Here is a 12,500-nt window from a genome sequence, read left to right on the forward strand (position 1 = left end):
ACGTGTGTGTGTGTGAGAGCACGTGTGTGTGTGTGAGAGCACGTGTGTGTGTGTGAGAGCACGTGTGTGTGTGTGAGAGCACGTGTGTGTGTGTGAGAGCACACGTGTGTGTGTGTGTGAGAGCGCGTGTGTGTGTGTGTGTGTGAGAGCACGTGTGTGTGTGTGTGTGAGAGCACGTGTGTGTGTGTGTGTGAGAGCGTGTGTGTGTGTGTGTGTGAGAGCGTGTGTGTGTGTGTGTGTGTGTGAGAGCACGTGTGTGTGTGTGAGAGCACGTGTGTGTGTGAGAGCACGTGTGTGTGTGTGAGAGCACGTGTGTGTGTGTGAGAGCACGTGTGTGTGTGTGAGAGCACGTGTGTGTGTGTGTGAGAGCACGTGTGTGTGTGTGAGAGCACGTGTGTGTGTGTGTGTGTGTGAGAGCACGTGTGTGTGTGTGTGTGTGTGAGTGAGAGCACGTGTGTGTGTGTGAGTGAGTGTGTGAGAACTGTCTTACCAGACTTTAACCACACAGACACACACGTGTGTGTGTGTGTGTGTGTGTGTGAGTGAGAGCATAAAGTCTGGTAAGAAAGTTCTAAACATTGCTATAATGTTATTTAAAAGTTCAGCACTTTCTATCAGGAAACACTGAAGTGCTGATAACACAAAACTGCTGAGTAACACAATGAACCCCTCTCACTATCTCTCTGTCTCACTGTCTCTCTCACTGTCTTTCTCTCTCTCTCTCTCTCTCTCTCTCTCTCTCTCTCTCTCTCTCTCTCTCTCTCCCTCCCTCTCTCCCTCTCTCCCTCCCTCCCTCTCTCTCTCTCTCTCTCTCTCAGGCCCCTGGGCTCCAGGCTGGAGATCCTCCACTGTTTCAGTAAACTCTGGCAGATCTCCTCTGAGTGTATGAAGGTGTGTTGGAAAGTCAGAGTATTTTTTTGCCGCCTTTGTTTGCTGTGACTCTGAATCAGGATTAAAAATAATAACATTGATGACTAAGTGTTTGTGCAAGAGAGAGAGAGAGAGACAGACGCAGAGACAAAGACACACATAGACAGAGAGAGAGAGAGAGAGAGAGAGACAGACGCAGAGACAAAGACACACATAGAGAGAGAGAGACAGACGCAGAGACAAAGACACACATAGAGAGAGAGAGACAGACGCAGAGACAAAGACACACAGAGAGAGAGAGAGAGAGAGAGACAGACGCAGAGACAAAGACACACAGAGAGAGAGAGAGAGAGACAGACGCAGAGACAAAGACACACAGAGAGAGAGAGAGAGAGAGACAGACGCAGAGACAAAGACACACAGACAGAGAGAGAGAGAGACAGACGCAGAGACAGACACACAGACAGAGGGAGAGAGAGACAGACGCAGAGACAAAGACACACAGACAGAGAGAGAGAGAGAGAGAGACAGACGCAGAGACAAAGACACACACAGACAGAGAGAGAGAGACAGACAGATAGACACAGAGAGAAAGAGACAGGGAGAGAGAGAAAAAGACACAGAGAGACGGACAGATACACATACAGAGAGATAGAGAGACGGAGAGATACAGAGAGAAAGAGAGACAAAAAGAGAGATGAAAAGGGAGAGAGAGAAACAGACAGAGACACACAGAGAGAGAGAGAGAAAGACAGACAGACAGAGAGAGAGAGAAAGCAACACAGAGAGATAGACACAGAGAGAGATAAAAGGGGAGAGGGAGAGAGAGAGAGAGAGAGAGAGACAGACAGAGACACGGAGAGACAGACAGACAGATACAGAGAGACAGACAGACAGATACAGAGAGAGAGTTGCTGATATCTTGTATGAGTATCTGAACAGTTCTAACACTGGTTCTGTCTCAGGTGTTTAACGATCCGATTCACGGCCACATCGAGCTCCATCCTCTGCTGGTGCACATCATCGACACTCCTCAGTTCCAGAGGCTGCGCCACATCAAACAGCTGGGAGCCACCTACATGGTGTTTCCTGGAGCTGCGCACAACCGCTTCGAACACTGCATAGGGTACGATTCCTTCTTCTGCTGGATCTCATTTATTTAACCTGCCAGAGAGATGAAAGCATTCAGGTGAAAGCAGCTTCATTAAAGTCTAAGGAGTTTGTTGCCGTGACAAATTCCACTGAATCATTCTACAATGTTTAAATACAACACTTCCTGATGTGCTAAGCAAAATCAGAGTCATCGTTACCACCTTGAAGTCGTTTATCATTTTGTTGAGACTAAAAAAAATTCTTTATTTTGTCTCTCAGTGTTGGATATTTAGCCGGTTGTCTGGTCCAAGCTCTGAACGATAGACAGCCTGAGCTCCTCATCACCAAGCGAGACATCCTGTGTGTTCAGATTGCTGGCTTGTGCCATGATCTGGGTATGTACACGTCCACACCCACGTCCACACCCACACACACCCTATAGTGCATTTATTTTCTGAACTCTCCTGAACTTTCCTGTTCATCCTGTTCTTAACATGCTAGCTAGCTAAATAAATAAATAATTAAATAAAGGAATAAACACGCCACCTACAACTTAACTTGGTTTCCTTTTATTTGCCACCTTTCTGTACATAGAGCATTCAAATGAAATGGCTACATGGTGCTATTTTTATAAGCCTCCCGGTGGTCCAGCGACAGGATCCCGCGCTCTCATTGCCGCGGCACAGGTTCGATTCCCAGGCTGGGAGCTAACCCATCCACTGAAGGGTTAACTCTCAGTGCCGTTCCTAAGCTATTTAACAACAGCTAAAATTGCGACATTACACCAGGACATACCACACACATTGCTTAAATCCTTCTGATCCCAGGACTGGAAAATGCTGCTCTCTTTCATTTTGTTTTGATTGTATTTTTGCAGGCGTAGCCGTGTCTGAAACGGTGCAGAACTCATCCAGGTCCACGCCCTGGAATATTAAGCTTTCATAAGTTTCTCTGATTACAGGTATTCCACCTGAGTATGCCTGAGAGTGTTGTGCATTTCATTGCAGCACTTCTGCAATCCACTGGTGAAAGAGAAGTGCAGTGGAGGAAGAGGAAGTCTCATTCATTCTTTTTAAGCTGCTGCCCTGTGGCAAACGATTCAGGTCCATCATGTCACGAAACAATAGACTTAATTACAGGGAGCTAAATGCTTAATAAGGGAGCTAAATGCTGCTGGATTGTGAACACACACCCAGATAAACTGAAGGAGCGCAACAATATGATCCAGCATTTTTATACACAAAACCTATAAGTCTTTATATACCTCAGCATGTGTCTAATCATGTATTACTCAGTATGTTTACATTCTGCTGCACTTTACACCATAACATTATGACCACTGAGAGGTGAAGTGAATAAGACTGATGATCTCCTCATCATGGCACCTGTTAGTGGGTGGGATATATTAGGCAGCAAGTCAACATTTTGTCCTCAAAGTTGATGTTAGAAGCAGGAAAAATGGACAAGCGTGAGGATTTGAGCTTTGAGTTTGACGAAGGGCCAAATTGTGATGGCTAGACCACTGGATCAGAGCATCTCCAAAACTGCAGCTCTTGTGGGGTGTTCCCGGTCTGCAGTGGTCAGTATCCATCAAAAGTGGTCCAAGGAAGGAACAATGGTGAACCGGTCAGGGTTCTTTGATGCACGTGGGGAGCGAAGGCTGGCCTGTGTGATCCGATCCAACAGACGAGCTACTGTTGATCAAATTGCTGAAGAAGTTAATGCTGGTTCTGATAGAAGGGGGTCAGAATACACAGTGCAGGACGGGTCAGGGCTGTTTTGGCAGCAGAAGGGGGACCAAGACAATATTAGGCAGGTGGTCATAATGTTATGCCTGATTTGTGTATACCTTATACATCTCTTATCACAATAATTGACTTATTTATTATTATTATTATTATTGCCTTGACTGCAGTTGTTTTTATAGTTTGCACCACATTATATGTGGATTACTCTGTAAGGACTGCTCAAATTACTCAGTATAGTGACAATAAAAGAATCTGGGATGTTCATGGCAGAGATAATATAATGCAACGCAGTGTAGTTTTTGCTGCACTGTGTGATTTCCTTTCCACCTGGTATAGCATCTTTTCCATAGAGGATGTGATTCAGGAAGGAAAATGTCATCGTGTGACTGGAATAAAACTGAAGTTCCTTTTTCTTTTCCTGCAAACAGCCGTGTCTACTCATCTACCATCATATCACAAGGCTGTTTCTTGAAACTTTCTGATTCTTCCTCTTTTTAATCATGAAACAAAACTCGTAGTTAAAAATATCAAGTAAAAAATGGTTGACGGTTATTATCTTCGGCAGGTCACGGCCCTTTTTCCCACATGTTTGACGGATTGTTTATCCCGAAGGTCCGACCTGGACTGAAGTGGAAGGTAACGGAACCAAACCCAACCTGAGTTAATGTTTTAAACTGATTCATATATAAAATACCTCCCATATGGACAAACCATTTATTTCCTCTGCAGCACGAGGAGGCGTCGGTGCAGATGTTTGACCACTTGGTGAAAGCGAATAATCTGGAGGGAGTGATGGAGGAACACGGTCTCTCTCTACCTAAGGACCTGATCTTCATTAAAGAGCAGATCATCGGGCCGCTGGACTCCATCTCCTTGGCCAAAAAGGTACAGCGCATGCACTAGATCTGCTCGCTGTGCACGTGAACGCAGAATGACCGACGATTGTTTCCCCATTTCGTTTAGTGGCCGTACAAGGGCAGATCGGAAGAGAAAGCGTTCCTGTTCGAGATCGTAGCTAATAAGAGGACCGGCATCGACGTGGACAAGTGGGATTATTTCGCAAGGTGAGTGTGAATGGAGAGATGATCCAGGCTTTTCATGGTGTGAGATCTAGTTAACCTGTGTGTTGTATTTGCTGCTTAGGAAGGGGAGAGTGTTAACATGTATAGAATTAAGTCAAATTTATGAGGAAAATAGATATAATCAAGACTGAATTTGGATGGAAATCAACTGGAAGGAGCTAACAGTTTAGAAACCAGATCAGGTTTAATGACCAAAAAAGCCAGAGTTTTGATATTCCTGTAGAATTTGGGCCATAAGTATTATTTTGATTTAAAACCCTGAACAGTGGACACACTAAACAGTGATTATTATTATTATTATTATTATTATTATTATTATTATTATAATTATTAATTTTCTCCTGAACAGAGACTGCTATCACCTGGGCATCCAGAACAACTCCGACTATCGTCGCTTCCTCAAGTTCGCTCGAGTGTGTGACGTGAAGGGCAAGAAACACATCTGCACCAGAGACAAGGTACAAATCTATTCCCACAATGCTTTGCTTTTTCATTCTCAAAAAAAAAGTGCTAAACATTTGGCAGTACATGCTGATAATTATCACTTCAAAATGCCTTGGAGTTTACAGAGCATGTGATGGAGCACCTCTTAATGCGAGTGTACTGTACGCATACTAATAAAGTGGTGAATAAAGAATAATAAAGAAATGAATCAGTGGTGTTTTTCTCTCACAGGAAGTAGGTGATTTATACGACATGTTTCACACTCGGAACTGTCTCCATCGCCGAGCATACCAACACAAAGTGGGCAACGTCATCGAGGTCATGTGAGTACATTCGCTGCTGATTTCTGTACACCGATCAGGCATAACATTATGACCACTAAGAGGTGACGTGAATAAGACTGATGATCTCCTCATCATGGCACCTGTTAGTGGGTGGGATATATTAGGCAGCAAGTCAACATTTTGTCCTCAAAGTTGATGTTAGAAGCAGGAAAAATGGACAAGTGTAAGGATTTGAGTGAGTTTGACGAAGGGCCAAATTGTGATGGCTAGACCACTGCATCAGAGCATCTCCAAAACTGCAGCTCTTGTGGGGTGTTCCCGGTCTGCAGTGGTCAGTATCTATCAAAAGTGGTCCAAGGAAGAAACAGTGGTGAACCGATGACAGGGTCATGGGCAGCCAAGGCTCATTGATGGACGTGGGGAGTGAAGGCTGGCCCGTGTGATCCAATCCAACAGACGAGCTACTGTTGCTCAAACTGCTGAAGAAGTTAATGCTGGTTCTGATAGAAAGGGGTCAGAATACACAGTGCAGGACGGGTCAGGGCTGTTTTGGCAGAAAAGGACCGACACAATATTAGACAGGTGGTCATAATGTTATGCCTGATCCATAATACCATAATATGTTTAATACATCTACAGTTTCATTTACATGCATTTATTTAAAGAAGGTTGTTAAAATTGTTAGCTGAAGAATTTTTTTTCCACTCTAAAAGGTGATTAATTGATTGATTTTTTTTTTTTTACATTTCTGTGGTGTCAGTAAAAGAAGCTCTGGTCTTTCACAAACCAGTGGAAAAAAAAAAACATCACTATCTGGCTGCAATAACAATCCAAAGTCCCTTCAAAAACAGAACCAAATCAAACAAGCCATTACCAAAACAGGAACAAAGTCCAGCTGATCTTCATCCACTTTAATCTCCTGCTCAGGAGCTGAAATGGGTTCAAGCCCCAGCACCACCAAGCTCCACCGTTGGGCAACTGAGCAAGACCCTTAACCCTCTCTGCTCCAGGGGTGCTGTATCATAGCTGCCATGTTATGTCATTGGATGTTAGTGCTAGATCTAAGGGTGTCGTCATGCATCATGCTGAAACTGTGTGTATGTGTGTGTGTGTGTGTGTGTGTGTGTGTGTGTGTGTGTGTGTGTGTGTGTGACAGGATAACAGAAGCTCTGGTGAAAGCCGATCCATACGTTCAGATTCGGGGCTCATCAGGAAAGATGTTCAGAATCTCAGAAGCCATCGAGGACATGGAGGCGTACACTAAACTCACAGGTCTGACCCTTATCAGATTTTTATGCTAGACACGTATGACCACAATCTGTTACACAATCCATCACAACACTCCATATTATAGCATACTTCAATAAATAAAGCTAAATCCATTAAGAATAAATAACACAGGGTGTTAAAAGCACAAGATTTGTGATGTGTAGTATAATTTATCGTGGTATTGATATATATCGTAATATTGCCCAGCCCTAACATGTATCGTATCATGTGATGTGTTTCCATTATGTTATGTAGATCATATGAACATAGACGTGGTCATGGATGTTTGTTATCATGTCTGACCTCTCGACAGATCACATTTTCGAGCAGATCCTGTACTCGTCTGATCCGAGGCTGTCTGAAGCTCAGGACATCCTGCAGAACATCATCTGTAGACGGCTGTACAAGTGTGTGGGGCAGACCACACCCGACTCTCACTATGACGTGTCACAGGTCAGAGTCACGCCCCTCACTTAGTGCCTTCTGCAGTTCAGTTCAGGTTGTGTCCCGAATGACCTCAGTTTAGTTCTTGTTGAAATAAGGCAGACACACACACACACAGGGTCAGACACATAGACAAACGTGTGTGTGTATGTATGTGTATGTATGTATGTATATATATATATATATACATACTGATACACACACACACTCACACAGGGTCAGACACATAGAGAGAAGTGTATATATACACAGACGCACACATACACAGAGGGTCAGACACACACAACAATGTGCTAATAGACACGCATGCATATGCACACACAAGCCTGTGGAAATATAAAGACATACACACACACACAGACAATTTTAACATGACTTTATCTAAACCACACAAAGTAGATCACATGATGGTTATAACCGGATCCCCACATTAAATATTAATCCGAGTTTAGAGTTTAGCGTAATTAAGAGGGTGAGTCAGACACACACACACGCACATACACACGTGAATAGACAGTCAGATGTACACACACACACACACACACACAGACAGACAGATCGGGTGGCTAGATAAAGTGTGTACACAGAGAGACAATTTAACACTTTATCTAGCCACACACTGTACTGTGAGCTGCAATAATTATATTAAGATCACATGATGGTTATAACCTGTTCCCCACGTTAAATATTAATCCAAGTTTAGAGCTGTGTGTGTGAGAGAGAGAGAGAGAGAGAGATCATTAATAATAATAATGATAATAATAATAATAATAATAATAATTAGAATGATGTTAATAATAATAATAATAATATTTAATTATTAATATTAAATAATATAATAATAATAATATTTAATATATTTATGAAATAATAATAATAATAATAATAATAATATTTAATATATTTATGAAATAATAATAATAATAATAATAATAATAATAATATTTAATATATTTATTTAATAATAATAATAATAATATTTAATTATTAATTATTAAATAATTGCATAAGAAAAATAAAATAAATTAATATGAATTGTTCCATTTTATCAGTTATGTTTCCTGTAAAATAGCAAATATATTAATATTAAAATGGAAAACAAAAATGAGGATAATTCTAGTTTGCAGCTCACAGGTTGTGTATTTATTTGTTTTCAAATTCAGGATTTAAGCAGCATTTCTATTTCCTGTTTGTTTCTTGTCTTTCAGGAAATGTTGTGCATGTGGGCTCGCGAGGTGTCTGAGAGTAAACCCGACGGCACCGAGGTGGATCTGATGCCCAAGGACTTCGTGGTTAACGTAAGTACAGAAAATCTCACCATAGCAACCCCAGCACCGTGTGAGTGTTTCCCAGGTTAAAGGTCACGGTGGCTGTTTCCTGTTAGAGTGTGTGTGTTTGATGAGTGTGTACAGTGCGTACACTGGGAAGTGAACTGAGTCTTGCTGCTGCTGATGGTGGTGATGATGATGATGATGATGTTGCAGGTGATTTGTATGGATTATGGAATGAAAGAGAAGAACCCTGTGAACAACGTGTACTTCTACTGCAAGAACGACCCCACTAAAGCCATCAAGATCCGCAAGAACCAGGTATCCACCTCATTACCGCTAATATTCTCCACTTCCTTTCATTTTCTTCACTTCCCCTCCCTCTCTTCCCTTTCCTCTATTTCTTCTTAGTTTAATTCTTTCTCTTCTTCCTGTTCCTATACCTCACCTTGCTTCTTCTTCTTCCTCTTTCTAACTTTTCTTTTCTTCTACCGATTCTCACCTCTCCTTCTTCTTCCTCCTTCCCAAATTCTCTCTCCACTTTTCTTCTTCTTTTAATTCTGTTTCTTTTGACTCCTCCTCTACTCTAAATCGTACAGGATTCTCATAATGCACTTTGCTCTTAGTAAGAAACGTTTTGGACACAGACTGGCTTGAGTAAATGATGATGATGATGATGATGATGATGACGCTGTAGTGTAGTAGAGGTGGTATGACGTGTTTTGTTTTCCTCCTGCAGGTATCCAAGTTACTCCCGGAGCGATTTGCGGAGCAGCTGATCAGAGTTTACTGCAAAAAAACAGACGAGAGGAATCTAGAAGTGGCGAAGAAATACTTTGTGCAGTGGTGCATGAACAGAAATTTCTCCAAACCTCAGGTAAACATCAGCAAACTAGAGATGTGTTCCTCTTCCACCTGAGTCAAAGTCAAGAATTCAACCACTAGACCACACATCACATTGTGTGTGTGTGTGTGTGTGTGTGTGTGTGTGTGTGTGTGTGTGTGTGTGTGTGTGTAGGACGGCGATGTCACGGCCCCAGAGCTCACTCCACTAAAGCACGACTGGCAGAATAAAGACGATGACGATGATGAAGATGACAGCGACGGCGACGTCAGAGGTCGAGTGATGCTCAACCGCGGAAAACCTGTAAAAACAAACCTGTTCCATTTGCCACGAGAAAAAACAAGCTAAAGTTTTGGCACCCCATGAACAAATGCTCAGGCTCAGTGTTTCGGTACTCCTAGCACCACCAGAGGGCGCTATAAACGTGTTTCCTTCTAGTGGCAGTAAATGAGCTAAGACGTGAACTTCTGTGGAATCTGTCTATTAATCAGATCACATGGGTTTTGTATTAATTTACAATATCGGCATTTAAAATAGCATAATACATTCTGTCTGTGGTGATAATAATAATAATAATTATAATTATAATTATAATTATAATTCTATAACAAAAATATGGGCAAAAATATCACATGACCATACCTGACAATTCCTATGTATCTTGTATCCTATGTATGTAAGTAACCGAGTCTGGTGATACTTTTAGATTTGGCATAAAAAATCTTTATAACAATTTTAGATGACAATATTATATTCAGAAGAGATACCTTAAGGTTATTTATCATGCTAGCAGTAGTATCCTAACGCAATACATTGCAGTGTTAATATATTAAAACCTAGATCAAGCTTAAGGACAGATCTTTTCCTGAGAGAACTTGAATGCTTCCTGAAAATGCTGCCTATTCAGAGTGGAAATAAAAAATATTACAGATAAATAAAACGATAAAAAATCCGTACCAGTGTATAACCAGTGAGTCTATCGGCCTTGCAGCAAATAAAATTAAATCTAAAAAAAATGTTACTGCAAGAAATAATCTTAACTCGCTTTCTTTTCATTGGCTAAAAAAATAAATAAAATAAAATAAACACAGAAATTTCTTCTCAACACCTAAACTTCCTGTTTCTGAACACCTCCAAAGCCAAGCTTTGACACTCAGCTGCACTAAATGGCATAGCGTTTTATTTATTATTAAAAAAACTATTTATATTTATTTCTATCCTATTATATTCTGTTACAAATAAAAGGTCATTTACTGCCACAGGAAAAATGTTTATTGTTCCTGTAAAAATCGGTGCCCCGTTTTTCTTTTAAGCATTTTTTTTTTTTTTAACCCAAGCTCTATTTTTATATATTTAAAAAAAAAAAAATATTTTTCATTTATTTGGTTAAAAAAAATCATGTTATTTTGTCCATCATGCTCTTCATCATGCCATCTAAACATCCTGATTTTATTGAGTTGAAGGTCTGGGAAGGGGGTGTGGCCGGAGGGCGGAGCTTGAGAAACAGTCAATCATTCATTTGTATTTTTCTCACATTATATAATCACCATCATTATATAAGAAACCTATATATATATATATATATACTGAATATTAATTATGTAAAATATTATATTATTATTATAATATGAATATTAAAACTGAATATTAATTAAAATTTTATATATATATAATATATATTATATATATATATATATATATATATAATTTTAATTAATATTCAGTTCATATTATTTGTTTTAATTCATTATGTTTAAGCTCCGCCCACTCATTAACCATAAAGACGCCCGTCCACTCATCAGGGGCGTGTCATGTGATCTACCTCTGTGTTACACGGGTATGAGGTGAAAGAGCCTGGAGATACAGAGGACATTTTGAAGATATTGTCTTCTGGAGAAAACGCAGTCAGAGTGTTTGCATTAGCGATGTTTACTACATTGGGTTTTTTTTGGACGTTTATTTATGCACACTGATGCTGCTGTGATCTTACACATATATAGAGAGAGATTTTTATGTGTGTGTGTTTTTTTTTTTTTTTTTCATTTTTGTCCAAAGTACAGTTCTGGGACTTTTAACTATTTTGGAGAGACAATTTTTAAAAAAAAATTATTTTATTTTTGGCTAGTTGTCTTGCTGCAGGTATGCACAATGTTCATGTTTCATATCTATACATTTTTGTAGCTCTGCTGTGAAAAAATGTAATTCCTACCTTTCTTTCATGGGGGATGCAAACTTTTGCACTAAGGCTCAGTAGACTTGCCCTCCTGGAGAACACAGCAGATGAGCCGATTATCATGTGAACCCTAGGAAGCTCCTCCCCTTTCACTATATCTGTAATTTTGATAGGTGATCTTTGCAGATGTTCCTTTGCTTTCCGGTAAGCGCTTTCCGGGAATAAAGGCAGTAATTTCATAGATATGTACTAATGGGTGGAAAAAAAAACAATAGCAAAGTTTCAATAGTTTCTTACCTTTATTCCCGAGAGAAGGCTAAATGCTTTGAGTGCATTCATGTGAAATAAACTCCATTAACCTGACCAATATAAAGGTATACATTTAATGGGACGCACAAAATGTTTGTTGACACAAACTGTCAAAGCATGTGAAGCCTTGTTTACTCATCTGATAGCAGCAGATGCTCCAGATCTCCTTTAATCAGATCACGCACTCGGGCTGATCCAACGCAGCATATATTTATATCTATCTTTATAGACCGTATAGAATTTCTTTTTTTTTTTTTATATATGCTTTTTATATGCAGGTCAATGGTGTATTTTACTCTGCATGTGATCATCATTGTTTGACCTTCGGCCTCTGTCAATCCGCTATCGTTATTCCTGCAGCCAGGTTTTGTTTGTGATTTGTTCTGAGGTTAGGGTTTTCGCTGGAGTGTTTAGAAGATCTATGACCAGGTGTGAGGTGGTTTGCGGTGTTGTGTGGTTTTATTTTCGACACAATTGTGTGATGGTGAATGGTGATGGCTGTGTTCATGAATGTAGATGATTTAATAAAGCGGCATTTGAGAGGAATCCTGTTGTTTACTTCTTTAACCAAAATGTTCATCTGATATCCGGTGCTCGATGTTTTGTTTACACTTGTTTATTTTAAAAGCTGTTTCCATTCTCTGTATTATTATGGAGCTTGGAAACTGGGAAA

The 12,500-nt window shown here is 40.3% G+C and overlaps 1 protein-coding gene across 1 annotated transcript in view; it reads left to right on the forward strand.

The window, feature by feature from the left end:
- samhd1 (SAM domain and HD domain 1) overlaps nucleotides 1-10,402 on the forward strand; it is a 14,705-nt gene extending 4,303 nt beyond the window's left edge. Inside the window, exons 3-16 of the mRNA XM_058409933.1 lie at nucleotides 819-891; nucleotides 1,836-1,996; nucleotides 2,242-2,357; nucleotides 4,276-4,346; nucleotides 4,440-4,595; nucleotides 4,674-4,774; nucleotides 5,142-5,250; nucleotides 5,468-5,559; nucleotides 6,677-6,792; nucleotides 7,103-7,242; nucleotides 8,442-8,531; nucleotides 8,718-8,822; nucleotides 9,241-9,378; nucleotides 9,520-10,402. Of these exons, the coding sequence (XP_058265916.1) occupies nucleotides 819-891; nucleotides 1,836-1,996; nucleotides 2,242-2,357; nucleotides 4,276-4,346; nucleotides 4,440-4,595; nucleotides 4,674-4,774; nucleotides 5,142-5,250; nucleotides 5,468-5,559; nucleotides 6,677-6,792; nucleotides 7,103-7,242; nucleotides 8,442-8,531; nucleotides 8,718-8,822; nucleotides 9,241-9,378; nucleotides 9,520-9,693 (1,642 nt within the window). The 3' untranslated portion in view covers nucleotides 9,694-10,402. The remainder of the gene's footprint in view (nucleotides 1-818; nucleotides 892-1,835; nucleotides 1,997-2,241; nucleotides 2,358-4,275; nucleotides 4,347-4,439; nucleotides 4,596-4,673; nucleotides 4,775-5,141; nucleotides 5,251-5,467; nucleotides 5,560-6,676; nucleotides 6,793-7,102; nucleotides 7,243-8,441; nucleotides 8,532-8,717; nucleotides 8,823-9,240; nucleotides 9,379-9,519) is intronic.
- The last annotated feature ends 2,098 nt before the right edge of the window (nucleotides 10,403-12,500 follow it).

The sequence above is a fragment of the Hemibagrus wyckioides genome, linkage group LG15 (assembly GCF_019097595.1).
Source record: "Hemibagrus wyckioides isolate EC202008001 linkage group LG15, SWU_Hwy_1.0, whole genome shotgun sequence".
Classification (NCBI taxonomy): domain Eukaryota; kingdom Metazoa; phylum Chordata; class Actinopteri; order Siluriformes; family Bagridae; genus Hemibagrus; species Hemibagrus wyckioides.